Source organism: Uranotaenia lowii, chromosome 3 (assembly GCF_029784155.1).
Source record: "Uranotaenia lowii strain MFRU-FL chromosome 3, ASM2978415v1, whole genome shotgun sequence".
Taxonomy (NCBI): Eukaryota; Metazoa; Arthropoda; class Insecta; order Diptera; family Culicidae; genus Uranotaenia; species Uranotaenia lowii.
The window spans coordinates 28,239,851-28,266,764 of record NC_073693.1 but is presented as its reverse complement, the minus strand read 5'-3'; the positions used below and the strand labels follow the sequence as shown (position 1 = coordinate 28,266,764).

General features: G+C 34.8%; 1 protein-coding gene across 2 annotated transcripts in view; it reads right to left on the bottom strand.

Annotated features, from left to right (window-relative positions):
• LOC129751377 (uncharacterized) overlaps positions 1-26,914 on the bottom strand; it is a 508,402-nt gene that overhangs the window by 22,869 nt on the left and 458,619 nt on the right. Inside the window, exons 10-16 of one of the 2 annotated variants that reach the window (XM_055746844.1) lie at positions 23,103-23,275; positions 12,750-12,946; positions 12,244-12,288; positions 4,413-5,114; positions 4,092-4,355; positions 1,596-2,275; positions 1,283-1,518 (exon numbers count right to left, since the gene is read on the bottom strand). In XM_055746844.1, the coding sequence (XP_055602819.1) occupies positions 1,283-1,518; positions 1,596-2,275; positions 4,092-4,355; positions 4,413-5,114; positions 12,244-12,288; positions 12,750-12,946; positions 23,103-23,275 (2,297 nt within the window). The remainder of the gene's footprint in view (positions 1-1,282; positions 1,519-1,595; positions 2,276-4,091; positions 4,356-4,412; positions 5,115-12,243; positions 12,289-12,749; positions 12,947-23,102; positions 23,276-26,914) is intronic. The other variant, XM_055746845.1, reaches the window with a different exon arrangement.

Genomic DNA, 26,914 nt, shown 5'->3' with positions numbered 1-26,914 from the left:
GTTGTTCCAGCTGGATCTGTCGACCTGTGCGCTGCTCGGTTGCAAATCTTGGGACTCCTCCCAGTCGTCGGACGTAAGCTCATGCAATCTAACCGTTATATGGCTCGGGACGGCATCGAAAGTTTCCCGCTCGATCCGTGAATATCACCGAGCTCGACCTCCGGGACATCTTGATGGCTTGTCTCTGCGTTGACGGTCTTCTGGCTGGCTCTCTACGACGGTCCTCTGGCTCGTCTCTGTGCTGGTGGTCTTCTGGTGGCGCACTTGCTAACCGCAAGTATCAAACCCCTCTCACTATCCTGTTTTCTTTTCCAAACGTATCTGAGCCTATAACGCAGGTTTCAGTGGTGGAAAAGTGTAAAATAGCTATCGTTGTGTAATAGATTATATTAAAACGACGACTGCATTTTTTTATAGTTTACCCAAATAACACCGACTGTTTTGTAAGACTTTTTAAGCCTTTTATGAAACCTGAACTTGGTCTAGAAGCCTGCTATAAAACTTCAAATGCTACTTGGGTATTGACGCTCTAACCTTAGAAGTCTTTCACGTCCTACACCCACTGCATTGATACTGCTGTTGATACTTATGGTTCAAAAAGGTTTCGGAATTGCTGAGATCAATAGGATGATGATGATGAACCAGCACAAATGTTCAGACTACTCAAATTAGGTTCGTGGTAATACAACAGTGTTGCCAGAAATTCTGAGTAGAAGTACCATATTACTCATTGCTAAATGAGTACTTCCCCGGTTAGGGAATTTGAGAAATGAGAAATGACAAATAGCTAGTTAATGTAATGGGTAGTTATTTAGTTATTTACAATCAAATGTGAATAACTCTTTTCCATCACTGAAACCTGCGTTGAATCTTTTATTTATTATTTTTAGCCTGGAAAAATAAGGACAGTAATAAGGTGGAATTTGGCAAGGCACTTTACATAACTCGCAGAATAAACTCAATGATCTTCGTTAGACGCGGACCATTCATTAGAGATGGGTAATGATCGGAAGGCACCACAGATGCTACCTTGTCAAATCCGAGAAAAACGCAATTCAGTCGTTGTAATGATCGGGAAAATATGTTAACGGATGTCTTGCTTTAGAAAAGAAAAGATCTCAAGCTGGCCGATCTGAACGAAAAAATCGCTAGTAAAAATGCATGTATCTTGATATTTTACATCGTTCGAAAACAAATATTCACCCTTGGTTCTGCCAATCTACAAATACCTTTAAAAGAGTGGACACAACTAAAAGAAAGTGGGAAAAAATAGATAACTTACCATCACACCACAGTGCACTGCCGATGCAAGCGTCCAGCTCCGGACACCGGTGCTCACACTCAATCCCCATCGGATAAAGGCCGAACTCAACCATAGTTTCGTTGAAGTTCGTCAGATTACCGTGCACCTCAAGCTGCTGCTTCAACGATTCCTTCGTCCGCTGGATCTCCAACCAGGAGAACGCTATACTCCCACCCTCCTTGTGGATCGGCTCCAGCACCATACTCACCGGACGACTGTTTGAGAGGATTATAATAATAAACAAAAATGAGATAAGTTTTATGAATTGATTTCCCAAGGGTGTTGAACCAACCTATCCACACTCAAAAACGGCTGACTGCTGAGCCAATCTTCGGAGAAGATATGCAGCGCAGCCGACCGGCTGGACGGAGGCGAAGGGCAGATCACCTGCATCAGTTTCAGCGGCCTGCCGCTGTAAACCATCAGACGATTCCGGGTGTTACACTTGGAGAACTCTTCCTGGGTCGGATCCAGCGGCAGGAAACTGCCCCAGGTTCGTACGAACAGGCTCCTATCCTGTTTGGTGGCCTCGATAATCCAGGGAAGGCCGTCGCAGCTGGCCTCGTTCGATCGCATCGGGTAGGTTACTTCATCTTCGCCACCGGAACCTCGAAGCTTCATCCGCTTTCGACATTCCGGAACCCGGATGAAGTCGTATGCCGCATGGAAGTAAACATCAGCAAAATCTTCGCTGATGTTCAGCCGCGTTACGGTGAAGGTAAGCTCCAGAGTTCTCGAATTAGAAATAAAAGTCATCGGGGAGTTGTAGGTGCTGCTGGTGTTATCACAGAAACACCCCATCGGGATGCGCACATCCCGGTGGGGAACGTCAAAGATACGGAGTTCCCCTATGCGTCCAGCTTCTGGATCTAGTTCCGTTGGGGCGCATCGTGCTCGACCGGTATGGCCATCCGATTCGGTTACGCAGGATGCCGATTCGCCGAACGATACGTTGTATAACTCAATTCGAACCTGTGGAAATAATGTTGGAAAACAATATTTTTAACGCAAAATAATTGTAAACAAGTTTGAGGGTCGCAGCAAAAAGCTTTTCATGAGAGTTTTGATGTACCGTCAACTGGGGCAACATGTAACAATTTTCAACTTCAATGGCTTCTAAAAAACTTTATTTTCACAGTTAATCCTACTCCTTATGCATCAAAAGTTTTAAGAATTGACGTGGTTAGAAAATTTATTGGTTTCTTTCGTTATTTTTAACTTTCTTAAAACATGCGATTTTCACCCTCCTCAGAAAATGGGGTAATTTGCAACAAACTATGTTTTTACTGAAAAATCGTATGAACACGTATGAAAATACATAGCTTTTAATATATTTGCGATGCATTAAAGACCATTACGCATGAAAACACCAATTGCAGTAATTTTTTGGTCTGTAAAAACAAATTTTCTAAAAACTAACATTTTTCCTTAAATTATAGATGCTGCATACATTTAGGGGTTAAATAATACTACGAAAAATTCTACAAGCTGAAATCATAAAAATAAATGTTTGGATGAATGAAATTTCAAAGCTAACTAACGCGTTATGCAAAATATTCATATTCCAGCACATGGAAACGGGATTTACAAAGTGTTTGTTTGATTTGCATTTTTTTGCATTTTACCCCAGACAACTAACTGAATTATAGAAATATTCAGTAAAGTTTGAAGAAAAAAGTGCTTCTACAGTTTGAATCCGTTCTCGAAAAATGACAAATAAAGCCAGACTGTTTAACATTTAGTTATATTTCAGAAATGTGAGAATCTATCAAACATTAAATTAAAAAGGAGTTATTTGGAGATTTTTCTTAAATCTCAAGTAGAAGATTAAAAATTAAAAACTTTAAACGAATTTTACAACTAAATTCCATTTGAAAATTTCAACATCTTATCTTAAAAATATGTCAAAAAAGTCAAAATTGACAAAAATGACAAAAAAGAAAGAAAAATACAAAAATTACAAAAATTACAAAAATTACAAAAATTACAGAAAAATCAAAAATTACAAAAATTACAAAAATTACTAAAATTACAAAAATGACTAAATTACAAAAATTACAAAAATTTCATAAATTACAAAAATTACAAAAATGACAAAAATTACAAAAATGACAAAAAATACAAAAATGACAAAAACTACAAAAATTACAAAAATGACAAAAATTACAAAAATTACAAAAATTACAAAAATTACAAAAATTACAAAAATTACAAAAATTACAAAAATTACAAAAATTACAAAAATTACAAAAATTACAAAAATTACAAAAATTACAAAAATTACAAAAATTACAAAAATTACAAAAATGACAAAAATTACAAAAATTACAAAAATTACAAAAATTACAAAAATTACAAAAATTACAAAAATTACAAAAATTACAAAAATTACAAAAATTACAAAAATTACAAAAATTACAAAAATTACAAAAATTACAAAAATTACAAAAATTACAAAAATTACGAAAATTACAAAAATTACAAAAATTACAAAAATTACAAAAATTCCCTAGATTTGTCCGGCCCGGATACTTGCTAAAAAAAACTCTGGCAACCTTTTGCTAGACCTTTTAAATTGAAAACAGCCCAGTTTTTGGATTTGAAGATGAATTTCACAACATGTTTTTTTTAAATTTTCACATAAGTCCTAGAGTGAAGTGTAAGTTTTCATTTTTGATCTGAATTGCTTATCGAAGTTTGGAGTTTTTTTATCCTGATTTTTCGTCAGAATTTGACTATCTGACAGAATGATATGTCGGTTTGAAATTGTACTTGAACTTGAACTTACCCTTTCGCCGAAAGAAGCCTCGAATCGGTACAGGCAGGAAATGTTCTTGGCTCCCCCTCGTCCATGGAGGAACACATTCCTCGGCGACTGGAATTCGCCCTTGCGTTTCTTAAAGACCCGGGAACATAGAATCGGAATCTCGGTGTCATCCCCTTTCTGTCCCAGATAGGGTTCCCCACCAAGCTCCGTATCGATGAACTCGTACTTGATGCCAAAGTTGAACGGAAACAGCGACGTTCCGGTCATGGTGTGGAATTCGATTTTCTGTGGAGGAGAAATTTTGAGTTTCATGTTTTTAAACCAAGTCAAATTTAAACTTACCAAATCACTTCCGGCGCTAACGTAACTTTCCAGCGGAGTACACGGCCTCATCCGGTTCCCTTTGGTCTCCAGTGAAACGTGGTCACACAGTTTGGGTGATTCATTATCGTAGAACTCGGCCACCAGGCGCCGATTGCTGCGACCAGATTTATCTTTCCTTCCCGAGGAACCACCCCCGATATAATCCTTGAGAATATCGTTGTCTTTCCCCTTTCGAGTGCCATCTTTTCCACCCTTCCCACTACCGGAAGATCCATACTTGGTGAACTTGTCCCCACCGAGAATCAGGCCCTTGTCCGCTGATCCGTAACCGGCACCTGCCGCATTCGAGGCCTGCGAAGATTGCGGCTGGTTGAAGATACTATTTACCGTGGGCCCATAAATGTACTGGTCCACTGGGTTCCACACGTTATCGATATTAATCTTCAAGTTCCGGCCTCCACCCCCACTTTGATTCGCCGACCCGTAGTAAGTGCCAACGGTTCGGTTCATGATTTGCTGATACAGTGCCGTCGTGCTGGTGCCACCTTGATAGAGCGAGGGAGTTACACCGGAATCACCGGACGAAGACCCACCCCCTCCAGAAGAAGACGAAGCCGAGGTGCTGATGATCGATGACGGAGACGTTGTCTTGACCGGAACGAAAGTCCCGGCACTGTCCCAAATTCGAGTGCGAGTAATCCACGGTAGAGTAGTTTCCATCTATGGTTGCCGTAAAAAAGATAAAATAAAACCAAATTTAGATCAACTGTTGCAATATTCGTGAAATAAAAACATAAACAAACAATGATATTTCTAAATTGAATTTCAAAATTGAGTAACACTGAGAAGTAGACAGGTCAAAATTGTCAAAATTGTCAAAATTGTCAAAATTGTCAAAATTGTCAAAATTGTCAAAATTGTCAAAATTGTCAAAATTGTCAAAATTGTCAAAATTGTCAAAATTGTCAAAATTGTCAAAATTGTCAAAATTGTCAAAATTGTCAAAATTGTCAAAATTGTCAAAATTGTCAAAATTGTCAAAATTGTCAAAATTGTCAAAATTGTCAAAATTGTCAAAATTGTCAAAATTGTCAAAATTGTCAAAATTGTCAAAATTGTCAAAATTGTCAAAATTGTCAAAATTGTCAAAATTGTCAAAATTGTCAAAATTGTCAAAATTGTCAAAATTGTCAAAATTGTCAAAATTGTCAAAATTGTCAAAATTGTCAAAATTGTCAAAATTGTCAAAATTGTCAAAATTGTCAAAATTGTCAAAATTGTCAAAATTGTCAAAATTGTCAAAATTGTCAAAATTGTCAAAATTGTCAAAATTGTCAAAATTGTCAAAATTGTCAAAATTGTCAAAATTGTCAAAATTGTCAAAATTGTCAAAATTGTCAAATATGTCAAAATTGTCAAAATTGTCAAAATTGTCAAAATTGTCAAAATTGTCAAAATTGTCAAAATTGTCAAAATTGTCAAAATTGTCAAAATTGTCAAAATTGTCAAAATTGTCAAAATTGTCAAAATTGTCAAAATTGTCAAAATTGTCAAAATTGTCAAAATTGTCAAAATTGTCAAAATTGTCAAAATTGTCAAAATTGTCAAAATTGTCAAAATTGTCAAAATTGTCAAAATTGTCAAAATTGTCAAAATTGTCAAAATTGTCAAAATTGTCAAAATTGTCAAAATTGTCAAAATTGTCAAAATTGTCAAAATTGTCAAATATGTCAAAATTGTCAAAATTGTCAAAATTGTCAAAATTGTCAAAATTGTCAAAATTGTCAAAATTGTCAAAATTGTCAAAATTGTCAAAATTGTCAAAATTGTCAAAATTGTCAAAATTGTCAAAATTGTCAAAATTGTCAAAATTGTCAAAATTGTCAAAATTGTCAAAATTGTCAAAATCATCGAAATTGTCAAAATTGTCAAAATTGTCAAAATTGTCAAAATTGTCAAAATTGTCAAAATTGTCAAAATTGTCAAAATTGTCAAAATTGTCAAAATTGTCAAAATTGTCAAAATTGTCAAAATTGTCAAAATTGTCAAAATTGTCAAAATTGTCAAAATTGTCAAAATTGACAAAATTGACAAAATTGTCAAAATTGCCAAAATTGTCAAAATTGTCAAAATTGTCAAAATTGTCAAAACTGTTAAAATTGTCAAAATTGTCAATATTGTCAATTTTGTCAAAATTGTCAATATTGTCAAAATTGTCAAAATTGTCAAAATTGTCAAAATTGTCAAAATTGTCAAAATTGTCAAAATTGTCAAAATTGTCAAAATTGTCAAAATTGTCAAAATTGTCAAAATTGTCAAATATGTCAAAATTTTCAAAATTGTCAAAATTGTCAAAATTGTCAAAATTGTCAAAATTGTCGAAATTGTCAAAATTGTCAAAATTGTCAAAATTGTCAAAATTGTCAAAATTGTCAAAATTGTCAAAATTGTCAAAATTGTCAAAATTGTCAAAATTGTCAAAATTGTCAAAATTGTCAAAATTGTCAAAATTGTCAAAATTGTCAAAATTGTCAAAATTGTCAAAATTGTCAAAATTGTCAAAATTGTCAAAATTGTCAAAATTGTCAAAATTGTCAAAATTGTCAAAATTGTCAAAATTGTCAAAATTGTCAAAATTGTCAAAATTGTCAAAATTGTCAAAATTGTCAAAATTGTCAAAATTGTCAAAATCATCAAAATTGTCAAAATTGTCAAATATGTCAAAATTTTCAAAATTGTCAAAATTGCCAAAATTGTAAAAATTGTCAAAATTGTCAAAATTGTCAAAATTGTCAAAATTGTCAAAATTGTCAAAAATGTCAAAATTGTCAAATATGTCAAAATTTTCAAATTTGTCAAAATTGTCAAAATTGTCAAAATTGTCAAAATTGTCAAAATTGTCAAAATTGTCAAAATTGTCAAAATTGTCAAAATTGTCAAAATTGTCAAAATTGTCAAAATTGTCAAAATTGTCAAAATTGTCAAAATTGTCAAAATTGTCAAAATCATCAAAATTTTCAAAATTGTCAAATATGTCAAAATTTTCAAAATTGTCAAAATTGCCAAAATTGTAAAAATTGTCAAAATTGTCAAAATTGTCAAAATTGTCAAAATTGTCAAAATTGTCAAAATTGTCAAAATTGTCAAAATTGTCAAAATTGTCAAAATCATCGAAATTTTCAAAATTGTCAAAATTGTCAAAACTGTCAAAATTGACAAAATTGTCAAAATTGTCAAAATTGCCAAAATTGTCAAAATTGTCAAAATTGTCAAAACTGTCAAAACTGTCAAAATTGTCAAAATTGTCAAAATTGTCAAAATTGTCAATTTTGTCAAAATTGTCAATATTGTCAAAATTGTCAAAATTGTCAAAATTGTCAAAATTGTCAAAATTGTCAAAATTGTCAAAATTGTCAAAATTGTCAAAATTGTCAAAATTGTCAAAATTGTCAAAATGTCAAAATTGTCAAAATTGTCAAAATTGTCAAAATTGTCAAAATTGTCAAAATTGTCAAAATTGTCAAAATTGTCAAAATTGTCAAAATAATCGAAATTTTCAAAATTGTCAAAATTGTCAAAATTGTCAAAATTGTCAAAATTGTCAAAATGGTCAAAATTGTCAAAATTGTCAAAATTGTCAAAATTGACAAAATTGTCAAAATTGTCAAAATTGTCAAAATTGTCAAAATTGTCAAAATTGTCAAAATTGTCAAAATTGTCAAAATTGTCAAAACTGTCAAAATTGTCAAAATTGTCAATATTGTCAATTTTGTCAAAATTGTCAATATTGTCAATTTTGTCAAAATTGTCAATATTGTCAATTTTGTCAAAATTGTCAAAATTGTCAAAATTGTCAAAATTGTCAAAATTGTCAAAATTGTCAAAATTGTCAAAATTGTCAAAATTGTCAAAATTGTCAAAATTGTCAAAATTGTCAAAATTGTCAAAATTGTCAAAATGTCAAAATTTTCAAAATTGTCAAAATTGTCAAAATTGTCAAAATTGTCAAAATTGTCAAAATTGTCAAAATTGTCAAAATTGTCAAAATTGTCAAAATTGTCAAAATTGTCAAAATTGTCAAAATTGTCAAAATTGTCAAAATTGTCAAAATTGTCAAAATTGTCAAAATTGTCAAAATTGTCAAAATTGTCAAAATTGTCAAAATTGTCAAAATTGTCAAAATTGTCAAAATTGTCAAAATTGTCAAAATTGTCAAAATTGTCAAAATTGTCAAAATTGTCAAAATTGTCAAAATTGTCAAAATTGTCAAAATTGTCAAAATTGTCAAAATTGTCAAAATTGTCAAAACTGTCAAAACTGTCAAAATTGTCAAAATTGTCAAAATTGTCAAAATTGTCAAAATTGTCAAAATTGTCAAAATTGTCAAAATTGTCAAAATTGTCAAAATTGTCAAAATTGTCAAAATTGTCAAAATTGTCAAAATTGTCAAAATTGTCAAAATTGTCAAAATTGTCAAAATTGTCAAAATTGTCAAAATTGTCAAAATTGTCAAAATTGTCAAAATTGTCAAAATTGTCAAAATTGTCAAAATTGTCAAAATTGTCAAAATTGTCAAAATTGTCAAAATTGTCAAAATTGTCAAAATTGTCAAAATTGTCAAAATTGTCAAAATTGTCAAAATTGTCAAAATTGTCAAAATTGTCAAAATTGTCAAAATTGTCAAAATTGTCAAAATTGTCAAAATTGTCAAAATTGTCAAAATTGTCAAAATTGTCAAAATTGTCAAAATTGTCAAAATTGTCAAAATTGTCAAAATTGTCAAAATTGTCAAAATTGTCAAAATTGTCAAAATTGTCAAAATTGTCAAAATTGTCAAAATTGTCAAAATTGTCAAAATTGTCAAAATTGTCAAAATTGTCAAAATTGTCAAAATTGTCAAAATTGTCAAAATTGTCAAAATTGTCAAAATTGTCAAAATTGTCAAAATTGTCAAAATTGTCAAAATTGTCAAAATTGTCAAAATTGTCAAAATTGTCAAAATTGTCAAAATTGTCAAAATTGTCAAAATTGTCAAAATTGTCAAAATTGTCAAAATTGTCAAAATTGTCAAAATTGTCAAAATTGTCAAAATTGTCAAAATTGTCAAAATTGTCAAAATTGTCAAAATTGTCAAAATTGTCAAAATTGTCAAAATTGTCAAAATTGTCAAAATTGTCAAAATTGTCAAAATTGTCAAAATTGTCAAAATTGTCAAAATTGTCAAAATTGTCAAAATTGTCAAAATTGTCAAAATTGTCAAAATTGTCAAAATTGTCAAAATTGTCAAAATTGTCAAAATTGTCAAAATTGTCAAAATTGTCAAAATTGTCAAAATTGTCAAAATTGTCAAAATTGTCAAAATTGTCAAAATTGTCAAAATTGTCAAAATTGTCAAAATTGTCAAAATTGTCAAAATTGTCAAAATTGTCAAAATTGTCAAAATTGTCAAAATTGTCAAAATTGTCAAAATTGTCAAAATTGTCAAAATTGTCAAAATTGTCAAAATTGTCAAAATTGTCAAAATTGTCAAAATTGTCAAAATTGTCAAAATTGTCAAAATTGTCAAAATTGTCAAAATTGTCAAAATTGTCAAAATTGTCAAAATTGTCAAAATTGTCAAAATTGTCAAAATTGTCAAAATTGTCAAAATTGTCAAAATTGTCAAAATTGTCAAAATTGTCAAAATTGTCAAAATTGTCAAAATTGTCAAAATTGTCAAAATTGTCAAAATTGTCAAAATTGTCAAAATTGTCAAAATTGTCAAAATTGTCAAAATTGTCAAAATTGTCAAAATTGTCAAAATTGTCAAAATTGTCAAAATTGTCAAAATTGTCAAAATTGTCAAAATTGTCAAAATTGTCAAAATTGTCAAAATTGTCAAAATTGTCAAAATTGTCAAAATTGTCAAAATTGTCAAAATTGTCAAAATTGTCAAAATTGTCAAAATTGTCAAAATTGTCAAAATTGTCAAAATTGTCAAAATTGTCAAAATTGTCAAAATTGTCAAAATTGTCAAAATTGTCAAAATTGTCAAAATTGTCAAAATTGTCAAAATTGTCAAAATTGTCAAAATTGTCAAAATTGTCAAAATTGTCAAAATTGTCAAAATTGTCAAAATTGTCAAAATTGTCAAAATTGTCAAAATTGTCAAAATTGTCAAAATTGTCAAAATTGTCAAAATTGTCAAAATTGTCAAAATTGTCAAAATTGTCAAAATTGTCAAAATTGTCAAAATTGTCAAAATTGTCAAAATTGTCAAAATTGTCAAAATTGTCAAAATTGTCAAAATTGTCAAAATTGTCAAAATTGTCAAAATTGTCAAAATTGTCAAAATTGTCAAAATTGTCAAAATTGTCAAAATTGTCAAAATTGTCAAAATTGTCAAAATTGTCAAAATTGTCAAAATTGTCAAAATTGTCAAAATTGTCAAAATTGTCAAAATTGTCAAAATTGTCAAAATTGTCAAAATTGTCAAAATTGTCAAAATTGTCAAAATTGTCAAAATTGTCAAAATTGTCAAAATTGTCAAAATTGTCAAAATTGTCAAAATTGTCAAAATTGTCAAAATTGTCAAAATTGTCAAAATTGTCAAAATTGTCAAAATTGTCAAAATTTGCAAAATTGTAAAAATTGTTAAAATTGTAAAAATTGTTAAAATTTTTAAAAATGTCCAAATTGCCAACAGTTTCAACATGCTTAAATTTTCTAAATTGTCAACATTGTCGAAATTTTCAAAAAAAATAAAAATTTCAAATTCTTAGAATATTCCTAATTTTTGTCGTTTTTGTAATTTTTGTAATTTTTGTCATTTTTTTCATTTTTGTAATTTTTGTCATTTTTGTCATTTTTGTAATTTTTGTAATTTTTGTAATTTTTGTAATTTTTGTCATTTTTGTCATTTTTGTCATTTTTGTCATTTTTGTCATTTTTGTCATTTTTGTCATTTTTGTCATTTTTGTCATTTTTGTCATTTTTGTCATTTTTGTCATTTTTGTCATTTTTGTCATTTTTGTCATTTTTGTCATTTTTGTCATTTTTGTCATTTTTGTCATTTTTGTCATTTTTGTCATTTTTGTCATTTTTGTCATTTTTGTCATTTTTGTCATTTTTGTCATTTTTGTCATTTTTGTCATTTTTGTCATTTTTGTCATTTTTGTCATTTTTGTCATTTTTGTCATTTTTGTCATTTTTGTCATTTTTGTCATTTTTGTCATTTTTGTCATTTTTGTCATTTTTGTCATTTTTGTCATTTTTGTCATTTTTGTCATTTTTGTCATTTTTGTCATTTTTGTCATTTTTGTCATTTTTGTCATTTTTGTCATTTTTGTCATTTTTGTCATTTTTGTCATTTTTGTCATTTTTGTCATTTTTGTCATTTTTGTCATTTTTGTCATTTTTGTCATTTTTGACATTTTTGTCATTTTTGTCATTTTTGTCATTTTTGTCATTTTTGTCATTATTGTCATTTTTGTCATTTTTTGTCATTTTTGTCATTTTTGTCATTTTTGTCATTTTTGTCATTTTAATTTTTTTTCCTGGCATTCATCATTCTTTTTCCCAAAACTCGCATCGAAAGGCGAGGAATCTCGGAAAAGTTAAATTGAGTTAAAACTTCACTCCGGGTGCTAAAAGGATACATTTCTTGGTAAGTTTCTGTTGATTGGAATTTGAGGTTTTCCCATTTCTTTCCTGTTAAGCGAAGCAGTAAATGTGATGATTTTTTTTTCTATTTCTACTTTTAATCGAAAAGCTATCGCTTCGAAAACTGCTTAATCGAATTCTAATGGTTACGATTTTCTACTGTGAGAAACTTTTAGCGATTTAGCTCGCTACGTTCGCTATTTAGTACCTGCGCTTGGCGGAGATGTTTAACTTCCACCCTTCTGTTTGAACACTATGTAGTCCGCGTGGAAGTTTTCCGCAAAGCAAAATCAAATAAAGAAAGCAGCACAACTTAGGTTTTAAGCAGGAAAAAAAATTAACAGCAGTTGATGGAATGCTGATCAATAGAAGTTTCATGATTTTTGAGCGATCCATGAATGGATGTGTTTCGAATGAAATTCTTGATATTTTCTAGCTCTCATTTTTTAAATTTTTTTTGATGAAAATTCTTAGCACTAAAGTTAATCTGGATTTTTTCCCAGATGGGACTAAAATTCCCAATAATGAGATTTATTTCACGTGTTGCTGATTTTGATTATCGATTTGTTTTTATGGGAAGCTTTTAAAATGAATTATTTGAGTGTAGATTTTTTTCCTTTAGTTATGATCAGCTTAATGAGCGTGTCAAAATTGCAAAGAATTATATTGATTACCAAATGGTAAATTTTTTTACAGAAAAAGAGCAACTCTTACCTTATGATTGGTGGCATTATCCAGATTGCTGCCGGAAGTTGGCTGCAGGATTTGCAGCTGGTAGTTGGTGAACGATATCCAAACCAGATCCGTCGGAACTCCATGGAAGTAGTAGGTGCAGCTCGTATTTGGGGGCAACGTGTGTCGAGGACTGAGCAAATGACCCATTCGTCCCCTTCGAGAGAAAAGTACCTCATCTGAAAAAAATAGAAATTCATACATTGTTTTTAGAAAAATCATGGATTTAATTAGAATATAATTTGAGTTTCTGTACATAATCGTTTAAATCTTTGAGGTCATTTAAAAATTATTGATTTCGAATCTCAAAATAAAAATGAAAGATTTTTGTTGATTTAAACAGACAAGAATTCCGACAAAACCAACAAAAAGAACATTCAAAGCCTCCTATAAAAGAGAGGTGGACTTTTTTCACAGAGAAAAAAATCTGTTACCTCAACCCACCAAAAATCCTTCACCCGGCAGAAGATGGTTTGGGAAACAAAATGGCTCACCTCACCGCGGATCACAAAACTGGCAACAGAAGCAAACAGGCGGACGAAAATTTCGCCACAATAACAGCAACATCGCGAAAAAGAGCAACAATGACGTCGGCTGACGATGAAGCAGCAGGAAAATGACGACAACACTCTGGGCACCACAAAGAGAACAACCGGCAGCGCCGGAAACTTCTATGAATTTTAAATTGGTAAGCAAATTTTAATCCACCCCTGCGCTCATTTTGACGAGGGGGGCCGGTTGGTTGTTCCGACCGACTGACTGTCCGAAGTTATCTTTTAACTGGAGTGATAAGGATTGATATCATGGTTGTCCTGATCATTGAAGATTTTTTGCGATCCAAACTTCGTGTTTTTTTTTTTGCGTTTTCGTCGATCACGCTCCACTTGATCTAACCACCTCGCTCGGTGCGCCCCTGTTTGTCACGTTCCAACCGAATTGGCAGCGAACACCTATTTTGAAGGACAATCGTCCGGCATTCTTGCAACATATCCTGTCCAGCGTATCCGTCCATCCTTCGCCACCTTCTGGATATTGGGTTCGCAGAAGAGTCGCGGGAGCTCGTGGTTCGTCCTTCGCCTCCACACTCCGTTCTCCTGTACGCCGCCAAAGATGGTTCTTAACACTCGTCACTAGAATACTCCGAGTTTACGCAGGTCCTCCTCGAGCAATATCCATGTCTCGTGCCCGTAGAGAACAGCCGGTCTAATAAGCGTCATATACAGGTTACACTTCGTGCGAGGGCTAAGTCTTCTCGACCGCAGTTGCTTGTGGAGTCCATAGTAGCCTCAACTTACGCTGTTCATACGGCGCTGGATCTCACGGCTGATGTCATTGTCTGCGGTCACCAGTGAGCCGAGGTAGACAAAGTCTTCGACTATCTTCAGCTCGTCGCCGTCGAACGTGACCTTGTTTTTAACGGACAAGTCCCCTGCGCGATTCGAATGAACTCAATAATTCACCTGAAATCCGAACACAGTACTGCGTTCCATCCGCGTTCTCGGAGAAGCCATTCTCGTCCATGATTTTTCATAGCTCGTCACGGTCGATCGTGTCGTATGCAGCTTTGAAGTCGATGAATAGATGGCGCGTAGGGACTTGGTATTCGCAGCATTTTTTGGAGGATTTGCCGTAATGTGAATATCTGGTCCGTCGTGGACCGTCCCTCCATGAAGCCGGCCTGATGACTTCCCACGAATCTGTTTGCTTGTAGCGTTAGGCGGCAGAGTAGAATTCGGGACAACACTTTGATGGCGGCACTGAGGAGGTGATCGCTATGTAGTTCTCACAGTCCCATTTGACGTCCTTCTTGTAGATGGGGCATATTACTCCCTCCTTCCACTCCTCCGGTAGCTGTTCTATGTCCCAGATCCGGACTATCAACCGGTGTAGGCAATCGGCCAATATCTTCGGGGCCATTTTGATGAGTTCAGCTGCGATGCTATCCTTCCCAGTCGACTTTTTTCTATTCAGGTGGTGAATGGCTTCCTTAACTTCACTAATCGTTGGGAGTGCCTCCTACCTGTCCAGCATTTGGTCTCCTCCATGTGCGCCGTTCAGGAGTTCATCGAAGTGTTGCTTCCACCTTTTGATTACCTCACGATTGTCCGTCAGAATGTCTCCGTCCTAATCCCGGCTCATTTCGGCTTGCAGCACGAAGTCTTTACGGGATGCGTTGAGCATCTGATATTTAGAACTTTAGTGTTTCCTGGGAACGATGCAGCTGCTCTATCTCCTCGAGCTCCTCCTCCTCCAGGCTGCGCTTTTTCTCCTGGAAAATTCAGACTCGCTGCCTCTTCCGCTGTCGGTGATTTTCCACGTTTAGACGGGTGCCTCAATGCACTACTGCCGCCCGCGCGGCGTTCACTTCGTCCATCACCCTCTTACAATCTTAGTCGAACCAGCCATTCCATCGAGTTCGTTTAACATGCCCGATGACGTTCTCTGAAACGCTGTTGATGGCTGTCTTGATGGTATCCCAACAGTCCTCGAGAGGGGCTTTGTCCAGCTCGCCCTCAGCCGGCAGCTTTGTCTGCTGCAATCATAGGTTGCTTCAGTCATGCGATATTGAGCCGAGGCGGGCGCCGGTTTTGTATGGTGTTCATTACGGAGAGTTTTGGGCGCAACTTCACCATCCCAAGGTAGTGGTCTGACGCGATGTAGGCGCCTCGATAGGATTTGACGTTGTTGATGTCCGAGAAGTGTCAGCTGTCTATCAAAACGTGTCGAACTTTGATTGCGTTTGATACGGTGGTCTACTGGTGTACTTGTGTGGAAGGTGGTGCTGGAAGAGTTACTACGTACGTCCATTTGTTTGAAGGCGGCGAAATCTTTGAATCTTAGGCCGTTTTCGTTTGTAGGCTTGTGCGCGCTGAACCTGCGATTTGTAGGTTTGAATTCTTCCTCTAGGCCGACTGTTTTCAACGGTTATAGGGGGTTCGGATTAGTTCAAAAATTCGAATGAATATCACTTTCAACTTCCGTTTTAATCCGATATATTCAAACAAACTCCAACATTAAACGGTAGAACTTTTATTTTTAACCGGCGACGGGAATGAAAATATAGTACAAGGGTATGGATAAAACAACTGCGCGCGTTTACTGGTAGCGATCAATTGGTTCTCTTTTTATTCTCCACTTTGTGCGGTGGTTTGGTCAGCCAACAATTTGACCAGACGCTGCTTTTACATAAAGGCAGCGCGCAATAGACGGTTGAAAGGTTGACATGGTAATTTGGTGTGGCGCGAGTACACCCAAAAGTGCGTTGGCTGATTTTTGTGCGAACACCGACCTTAGCGTTAAAATCACCGATGGTGATCTTGAATTCGTCTATGTTGTCAACGATGCTTCCGAGGTGAGAGCTGTGCACGTTGATGATGCTGATGATGAAGAATCGCCTCATGATTCTCAATTGGCACATTCGTGGGTTGATCGGCGACCACCCGATCACGAATTTCTTCATCTTCCCCATCATAAAAAAGCTGTTCCAAGATCAAGTGTGTTGCCGCAGCTCTGGTAGATGGGACGACTATCTAGGTACGTTAGTACCGTGGAGCCCTTCCAGTATTCCTCCTGCAGTGCTACGATGTCGAATTTGCGACTTTTCAATTCGTTGGAGAGCACGTGGGTACTGCCCAAAAAAATTAGAGATCGGCAGTTCCATGTTTCCAATCGCTGGTTCTTTTTCGTCGCGTGGGTCTTTGCCAATTTCCATCCGAAATTTCATATTCATTATTCGTTGGTGTTTTTTTCTCAGTCAGTCTCGCAGGAGGACTATCGTGATGTTGCTGTTTTGGGTCCCGCACACCTCCAGGACGTTATTGCCCTCCGCACGTTACCCCTGACATGCAGAACAGACGCGTACGGAGCCCCTTATCTCAGTCAGCATGCAACCAAAGCTTCCACCGGGGATGGAATTCCGTGGATCTCCGCTAAGGTTGCTCGCACCCCACGTAGCACCACAGGGAGATTGAGAATCGGAGTTGTCAGATTGCGGCGGCTCTTCTACGTTTCAGCATACGCAAATGGGCATCAGAACAAGATGGTTTGCTTACAGGACGCTTCGATGGGACGTTCCCTCGGAATAATTTGTGCAATGTAGAGGTTATGTTGAAAAATCATTTGGGCCACCTTCCACCTTACCGGTGCTCCAAATCCTTTAAGCAGGTTACGCCAGTAGCCTTAGTAAAGCATGTCGAAACTGTCAATAAGTCGAAAAGTAACATCTAGGAGAAAGAAAGTCTTTCCGAGCAATTGAATGCCGAGAAAGCAAAACGGCTGCTTTGTTTGAAGCTGTTTCGGTTTTTCACTACTGAGTACATCCTAAAGTTTATTTAAATTAAGCGAGGAATGAATCATCCTTCGGGATGAAAATCCCGAGAAAAAAGAAAAAAAAAATAAATTAAGCCGTAGCCCGTGACGTAGAGGATTGCCTTCAAGTCTTCTAAGCCAGCGGGCATGAGAACGAATCCCGGTCACGGCATATATAGCACTGTATATAGTACACTTCCTGTGGGTTGGTGGTTTTAACATTTTTAAGATGCTAGCCATCATATCCTCGAAAGATTGTACGCTTAGAGTTAAGAATAAAGAATCTCTTCGGGGAAACCTCAAGTTTAATTGAGATCCTGTATGAGTTTGTGTTTGTTTAAAAAAAATTATACAGCTCTTGGCAAAAAAAAAACTGTAACAATTCCGTTTGCTGAAAGCTGAGAAGTTAAAACTCAAAATAGGTCGAGTGGTGGGTTGTGCGACCAGTCGTGCCGTGTAGCGACCGTCATCCTTTATGGTCCCACTTAGATAGAATGGGTTTTCTGTGGCCTGGGGGTAAGATGACCGCTTCCCAAGTCTTGTTTTCTTCTAAGACAGCCATCGCCTCGTCAATGGTGGTCTTCCAGGACTCTCAGTCGTCTCGGTACCTCAGCTTGTAGATGTTTTGTGGTAGCTCCTCATCAATAACAGCGGCTACGTTGGCCACGTATCGTTGAGTTGCTCCTCGAGTTCACTGCTTTGTCTCAGCACCGGTTCCGTCGTCATCGTCGTCCTCATCGTCTCAGAACTCTGCACTGCTCTCATAGTCGCTTTCACCGAGTTCATCCTCAATAACAATATTACTCACAGAGTTTGAATAAGGTTGAACACCGGCTAACCGCTCGAATGTGTTTTCGTGTGCACGAGCATTGTCTAGCTGCTCGAATGTGGATTCTTGTTCTGGTTCGTACACATCGGCTTACCGCTCAAATGTGACGATCTTCTCGATGCCTGGTGCAGCAGCGCCTCACACTAGCTTCATAACTCTGGTTTCATCGTAGACCACGTTACGGTGAATCTCGATGAACCGGCTCGAAACATTCTAACGCCGATATCCTTTATTCGCGTAACCCACGAATACCATACATATCGATTTCGGATCAAAATTCTGCCGCCTTTCTTGGGGAATCTGTGCGTACGCTTGACAACCGACAATGCGTTCGTTGCTCACCTTTGGCCTCTGACCGAACCACATATTCAAAGGCGTATTGTTGTATTGTTGAATACAAGGCTTTTTGTTGATTATCTGTTCGTTGGGTATGCAGCGCACAAAACAGCTTCGTAGCACATCGTCTTCGCCAATCCGCTACAATGGATCATCCTTCTGGCAATCTCCATCAGTGTACGGTTGGCTCACTCGCTAGCGCCGTTCTGCTGGGGAGTATTATTATTTTCAACAGCATCAAAACAAAAACATAATCCTTATAATGCGAAAATCTTCCATTAGACGTTGTTGTGACAGATTCTATTGATCACTAAACACTTAAAAACGCATACAAGTGCCGAATTACCGTTGGACATTTTACGATTTTTCAAAGCCGTTTTTCTAATTTCAACAAATACGCAAATGGGACTCACTTCCTAAGAGCGGCAAAGTCGGGACCGTGAATATCATCTGAACTCTTTTCTCCGAACAATGCTTTTGAAATTCATTACTAACGTATTCACGCCCGTTGTCTCATCCCAGCTTGCACAACTTCTGACCTAACTGTGCAGTTGCTGTAGCCTCATACTGCTTGAAGCGCTCGAACACCTCGCTCTTGTGCTTGAGTAGATAGGCGGTCATGAAGTGGGTGTACTCGTCAACGAACATGACAAAATAACGGAATCCGTAAATCTTCGGCACCTCCATATACCCACACACGCCCGAGTGCACAAGCTCTATTGGTCTACCCAGCTAACATGAAATCGTAATAGAAATGATAATCCAAATCGAATATTAAGACATTTTCAATAACCATCGTAGACAAGTTGGCATTGAGTGATTTTCTATCATTCAATTCAATCAATTAATTTGGACAAGCTTTGCCCAAAAAAATGAATCAGATAGCTGGGTAGTCAATTCGTAAATATGTCTCCAAATAGTTGAGAATATGCTAATTCGACATTCACGATTTGGGTGAACTGATTTACGATAAATGGGCGATCCTTCCTTGTTTCTTCCTTCGAACGGTTCGTGAACAGAAAATCTTAGATATAGAGATATAGCACGAATCATATCAACTGATGAGTTGGCATCCTGGTAAAATACCGGACTACGAACTCGGAGGACTAGAGTTCAAATCTCGGTCGGAAAGTTTTTTTTTGTTTTACTCAAATTACTTGAAATCGTTTATTTTGAATTTTGTGGGGAAATCGAACCGTTGGAATCTTGTCATTGTCTAGAAACAGATACATCTAGTACGCCGTTGAAGAGTTACAAATAGAGCAATAAATGGCTTTGTTTTTTTTTTAACAATTTTTTACGGTTTCTTCAATTTGAATTTCTTCCATTTGAATTTTACACAAGTTTCTAAAGATGTTTGCTTCCAGCTTGTAGATCTGTTCATCTGTGCTCTGCCCTAGAGGTAGAGCGCGACTGGTCTTGAAAACATAGTTTCAATGCTCAAATGATTCCGCAACTTTCAGACTAGATGAATTGGAAATATGGAGAGGTCAACTTCTACCTGACGAATTTCCTTTCAAGTTCTGGGCGCTTTAAGAAATATTTTCACCAGTTCAAGCTCGCCCGCTCGCCGTATTACCCTATGGATTCGTACGTGTGGTGAGGTTAAAAAAGGTCTCACGTTTTCTGCAGTAAAAGTGTTGTTTGAAAGCGTAACCTCCTTTTCGGCACATGTCTCGGGATCTTGTGTACCAGGCTTAAGTTGGCTGACTTAGCATTAAAATGGCACAAGGTATAAATCTAAAAGCACAGCTTCTACATCATGTAGTATCGTACGGTGAAACCAAGACTCACATCAAGCATGAAGTCCAAGGTTGTTTAAGTGGGACGAACCCATATTTTCATAGAATCAAAAACACCTGACTGTTATGGTTTGTTATATGTTTATTTTCTAATAGATCCCAATAACTTATTAAAATTAATAAAATCTCGACACAGAAGGTATTATGAATGAAAAAAAATGATAAATTTTTCAAAAATTCAAACAGTTACATACGCAAAAATCAAACGGCAGAAGATGAAAATTGAATCATTTTTAGCATAGGGGCAGGCTTGGCAAAAGTCATCGTCATGAGGCGTGAAGCTGTGACTGTGAAGCCTCTTGGTCCGTCAAACTCAATTGACTGTTCCTTAACGACCAGTCACTTCGTTTGCCAGTCATTCATTCCCCATTCATTTGTAGCTAAAATAATAACCTAGTCAAGCAATCGCATTCAAACGACCGATGACGAAAAAGAAACGCATTTATTATTATTGTTGCTCCTGCCAGCAAGCTCGTTTTCAGTTTTTAATAGCTATTGTTGCTCTCTGCCTGCAAGTCGTTCAATTAGTTGTACCTGCCGTCAGCAGCCGATCGAAGTGTGAAGAGATTTGCCAGTCACTCTCCGGAGAAATTTTGACCATGTGTAGGAGCTTCGCCAGTCGATGATGGAGAAATGTTGATTGTTGTCGTGTTTTATCCGTCATGCGAGTAGTGAGGCTCCGTCAATTGAGAACAGTGCCAGTCGTTTGATGAAACAAAACTAGTCGGGTCAAGCGTGACGGGCGAAATTTACCATCACTGCATAGGGGGTCCCATTATGTCTAAGCTCATGACGGATGACGAATAAACAGCTGATTTCTGCTGGGTGTTGTTGTCTACAGTACTTTGTAGACAACAACTTTGTGCATCGAGTACTCCAGTTTTCTGTTGCTGAGTCAGCTGGTAAAAATAGGTGAAGTACGCATCGGAGCGAAAAGCAGTTCCATAAACAGAAAAAAACGGGCCCGGTGGATAAAACTTTGGACCGGAAAGTCATGCGTGCTTACGCCTGTAGGAAGACTGCCTGAATTCGGGACCGTGGCCAAAAAAGTGGGATCACTATCCATCGTACCAAGGTAAGATTGGGTCTAAAGTCATTCAAGAAGCAGAAAAAGCCGAAGCCGAATCAATAGCAAGCTGCTCCTATCAAACCAATAGCTTGTAAATTATATGATGACCAGTATTACACTATTAGAAATGGCCAAAGTATTGAAGAGTCATCATTTTCAACCGAAAAAATAAGTTAAAATACAAAGGTTTGGCAAGCCATATGTGAATATGACATGCTTTCCAAGTCGATCGTGATCACTAACACAATGAATACAGCAGTTTACGGCTGAGAGCATCTGAACCGTCGTCTGCTCCCTATGATCCTCAAGCATGATCACCCAGCACTGTTTTTGCCGGATTTGGCATCAGTTCAGTACTCAAAAGACACGATGGCTTGAAAAAAGTTCAGATCGTACCGAAGGAGATGAATCCACCAAATTGTCCTCAAGCGAGACCGATTGGAACTTTTATGGCGCCAAATTGTATTTGAGAAAACATGTAAAGCTTGAAGCTAATTCCAGTGAACACTTCCAATTCACTCTTTGTCGATTCTTCTTCTTCTTCTTTTTACTTGAACTGCTTATCCAGCATCGAGGATCTGCCAGCAGTTCTGGATTAAGGGCCAGTAACTTAGACTATATACCCTTGTCGATTCTAGAATAATAGCGGATTGACATTCTCTCTAGTTCTCGTTCTCAGCAACCGAAATCGCTGTCCAAGTTGCCTAGTGTGGACTAGGCTTTACTGGCGACTCTTTGTTATTGTTTAAATTTGTCACGCGGTTCGTCTGTCCATATCAATCGCCCCGGTGTAAACATCGTGGTGTTTGGTCGTAACGATTGTAGTTCATCATTTATTAATTGAAATACAAATGAGGTTATTCATTGAACTGACCCATTCTAACGAACTGAGTTGACCGTGACAGTGACAAAACGACCTAATTAGTTTTTTCGTGTAGGACCAAAAGGCGTAAGTATAAAACCAAAACAAAAACGGCCGATCAATTGGGCGAAACTTGCAGGCATAACTCGAATCGAAAACAAAAAAAGGCGAAACTCGAAAATATCTTAAATTTAGTGAAAAAAGTTAAAGTTTTTAATAACCAACGAACAATTAGTAATATAATGCACATTTATTGATTTTCTTGAACAAAAATTGGTCGATTTTTTAAATTGAATTTTAAATGATATTCCAAAATTTTAAACGCGTTTTCCCATTGCGATCTTACTGCTAGTTTTGCCCTTATGAAATGTTACGCTAGATGTTTAGATTTTCTTTTGAACAATAGTTAGTCTGAAAAAAATACACACTTTCAGTTGGATAGATACTAGCATTTTTTTCTTCTGGCAGCTCCGCCAGTACAGTGAGGTTGATGTTATTCGTTTGCCCGTTGTAGTTTTTGCAACACCGAAGAACGACGCAAAAATGTTGGGCCTCTCAACAGCACCGGTAGCAGCGTCAAAAATCAAGGGCTGTTCTCGGGTTAATTTTTTTCTACTTTTCACCCGGCAGCTCTTTTTTGAGGTTTCAGATTTAGAATTTACCTTGGAATGGTGAGTATGATTTTTCTTGGATTTTTTTCTACCAAGCGCTCTGCTCTCGGAGGGGTTAGAAATTCGTTGATTGAAAATCCTTGATGAATTTTTCAGTTGCACATCGTTGAGCATGCCGGGTGTTTAGAAAATGTATTTGTTTTTGACTTTTATGGAGCAAAACTGACACAAAATGTGTTCGAGAAATAGTTGCTGCTCTTTGTTATGATTTTTTTTAAATTAAATTTCTCCCCTTTCTTGAGCTGTTTAGAATTTAACAAAAAAAATTCATTATGTTTCTAAAAGAATTTTTTTTGTAATTAATTTTTTTCGTTATTCAAATTGAAAGTTCAGCTTGTAAATTGTAAATGTTGAAATATTTATTTTATAAGCTCTGTAGCTTTGGAATGACATCTTTAACAAATTTATCTTCCTATATTTTTTTCGAGAATAAAAAAAACTCTTTTAAACCGCCTTACCTGGATTGGATGCATTGATGTGGAACTCGCATTTACTGCCCTGGGCAAAGTCATGCGAATCGGAATCGGCGAAGAGGATGTCGACGTCTAGCTCGAAGCCCCGGTTCGATTGGCCCGACTGGAGCGGCGCTGAAAATGGGCTGGAGTGGAACGCAATCAGCATCTCCGGGCCCCTGAAAGTAGGCAAGACGGAGAAGATGGAGAAGGGTGAGGAAAATAGATTTATGTCCTGGAGTGGGAGGATACTTTTTTTTATCTATGCAAATCGGACTATTTTCAATATGCAGGGTCGATTCGATCCTGTGCGGCTGCACAAGTATGTGAGAAGATTATGCACCTGTGGCAATTTGAGAGTATTTGATTCTGAATTTGACACGGGGAGAGCTGGGAAAAAGGCGATATATCAGGGTCCTTGTGATTCCCAAACAGCCGCAGGATTCCATAAATTGTTTGAGGATGAAAAAAATTTTACTAAACGATATCGATTTGATTGAATTTCAACTAAAATATACAAACTGAACAAACAGTAAAATGAAAAACAGAAAATTGAAACTGAAAACTGAAAACTTATAACTGAATATTGAAAACTGAAAAATGAAACTGAAAACTGAAAACTGAAAACTGAAAATTGAAAACAGAGAACTGAAAGTTCAAATCTGCCTAATTACTTCCACTTTCATCTAAAAGCTAACGAAATTCACAACCGTGAAACACGAAAATTATTTTCCATTTCCCATGATTACAATCTGAGAAAATCTCATCAGCAGCGCCAAAAAAAGGGAAAAAACGGAAATAAAATTCAATCCAATGAAGGGTTTCCTTCCAAAAGTGCAAGGCTGCAAGTTTAGAAAACCGACGAACAATCGGAATTGGGTTTTCACCCCCTTAACCTCAAAACTTCACCCACCCACACACACCCTTTCTAAACATGAAAATAATGTTTGAACAAAACCACTTTTGGCCCCCGAAACGTTTGAACAATTGGTTTGCTGGTTCGTTTTGCATATGTGTTAGTGTGGTGAAATGGTTTGTCTGTGTATGTGGATGTTTGTGGCCCCTCTTCTTCTGAATTGTTCATGTGCGGTTGAATAGAAGGAAAATGCAACATTTTCCTCGACGATTGCATATGCTCGGGGCGATCCTGGAATTGGGTATAATGCAGAAAGGAAATCTTTCTTCATATATGAACGTACCGATTCAAAAGTTGCGAACTACCTCCCTACTTCGTAATGGAATTTGCAATAACTGATGACGGGAAAAGCTTTTCAAAGTGATTGACAGCGTTTATACTTATTTGTTTGCAAAATGGATCTAGATATGATAACTAAACAAGAAGTTGAAGCGAAAATTAATGTAGATTTCATCATATAAAGGATTTTAGCAAAAAAAAAAAACAAAATAAGTACTTAAATTCATGATCATATTGTTAAGACTTTTTGATTCGAAAGAATTTGAAATAATAAACGAGAAATCGCTAAAAAATAACTATTAGTCAGAAACCAAAAGCAAAATCTGTAATATTGAAGTTAAAACGAGTCTCATGATTTAGAAGTAAGACGTTCCAAATAAAAAATCTTTTACCAAACATTGAAATCAGCAATTGAAGTGAAGCCTCAAAAATCAGATATCTGAATAAAGTTAAACGCAAAGCTTTGAATGTTTGATAAGGATAGCCAAAAATCATATACAAAAGTCAAAATCCTCTCTAAGAAGTCAAAAAACATAACAAGAATTCAGATGTACGAAGTGAAAAGTCAGAAATATAAGAATTACTGATTCAGTGAAAATAAGCCAGAAATTTATAAATTGAGTTCATATTGGTATTTTTTGTAATATTTTTAACTTTTGTATTTTTTTTGTCATTTTTGTCATTTTTGTCATTTTTGTCATTTTTGTCTTTTTTGTCATTTTTGTCATTTTTGTCATTTTTGTCATTTTTGTCATTTTTGTCATTTTTGTCATTTTTGTCATTTTTGTCATTTTTGTCATTTTTGTCATTTTTGTCATTTTTGTCATTTTTGTCATTTTTGTCATTTTTGTCATTTTTGTCATTTTTGTCATTTTTGTCTTTTTTGTCTTTTTTGTCATTTTTGTCATTTTTGTCATTTTTGTCATTTTTGTAATTTTTGTCATTTTTGTCATTTTTGTCATTTTTGTCATTTTTGTCATTTTTGTCATTTTTGTCATTTTTGTCATTTTTGTCATTTTTGTCATTTTTGTCATTTTTGTCATTTTTGTCATTTTTGTCATTTTTGTCATTTTTGTCATTTTTGTCATTTTTGTCATTTTTGTCATTTTTGTCATTTTTGTCATTTTTGTCATTTTTGTCATTTTTGTCATTTTTGTCATTTTTGTCATTTTTGTCATTTTTGTCATTTTTGTCATTTTTGTCATTTTTGTCATTTTTGTCATTTTTGTCATTTTTGTCATTTTTGTCATTTTTGTCATTTTTGTCATTTTTGTCATTTTTGTCATTTTTGTCATTTTTGTCATTTTTGTCATTTTTGTCATTTTTGTCATTTTTGTCATTTTTGTCATTTTTGTCATTTTTGTCATTTTTGTCATTTTTGTCATTTTTGTCATTTTAATCATTTTTGTCATTTTTGTCATTTTTGTCATTTTTGTCATTTTTGTCATTTTTGTCATTTTTGTCATTTTTGTCATTCTTGTCATTCTTGTCATTTTTGTCATTTTTGTCATTTTTGTCATTTTTGTCATTTTTGTCATTTTTGTCATTTTTGTCATTTTTGTCATTTTTGTCATTTTTGTCATTTTTGTCATTTTTGTCATTTTTGTCATTTTTGTCATTTTTGTCATTTTTGTCATTTTTGTCATTTTTGTCATTTTTGTCATTTTTGTCATTTTTGTCATTTTTGTCATTTTTGTCATTTTTGTCATTTTTGTCATTTTTGTCATTTTTGTCATTTTTGTCATTTTTGTCATTTTTGTCATTTTTGTCATTTTTGTCATTTTTGTCATTTTTGTCATTTTTGTCATTTTTGTCATTTTTGTCATTTTTGTCATTTTTGTCATTTTTGTCATTTTTGTCATTTTTGTCATTTTTGTCATTTTTGTCATTTTTGTCATTTTTGTCATTTTTGTCATTTTTGTCATTTTTGTCATTTTTGTCATTTTTGTCATTTTTGTCATTTTTGTCATTTTTGTCATTTTTGTCATTTTTGTCATTTTTGTCATTTTTGTCATTTTTGTCATTTTTGTCATTTTTGTCATTTTTGTCATTTTTGTCATTTTTGTCATTTTTGTCATTTTTGTCATTTTTGTCATTTTTGTCATTTTTGTCATTTTTGTCATTTTTGTCATTTTTGTCATTTTTGTCATTTTTGTCATTTTTGTCATTTTTGTCATTTTTGTCATTTTTGTCATTTTTGTCATTTTTGTCATTTTTGTCATTTTTGTCATTTTTGTCATTTTTGTCATTTTTGTCATTTTTGTCATTTTTGTCATTTTTGTCATTTTTGTCATTTTTGTCATTTTTGTCATTTTTGTCATTTTTGTCATTTTTGTCATTTTTGTCATTTTTGTCATTTTTGTCATTTTTGTCATTTTTGTCATTTTTGTCATTTTTGTCATTTTTGTCATTTTTGTCATTTTTGTCATTTTTGTCATTTTTGTCATTTTAATCATTTTTGTCATTTTTGTCATTTTTGTCATTTTTGTCATTTTTGTCATTTTTGTCATTTTTGTCATTTTTGTCATTTTTGTCATTTTTGTCATTTTTGTCATTTTTGTCATTTTTGTCATTTTTGTCATTTTTGTCATTTTTGTCATTCTTGTCATTTTTGTCATTTTTG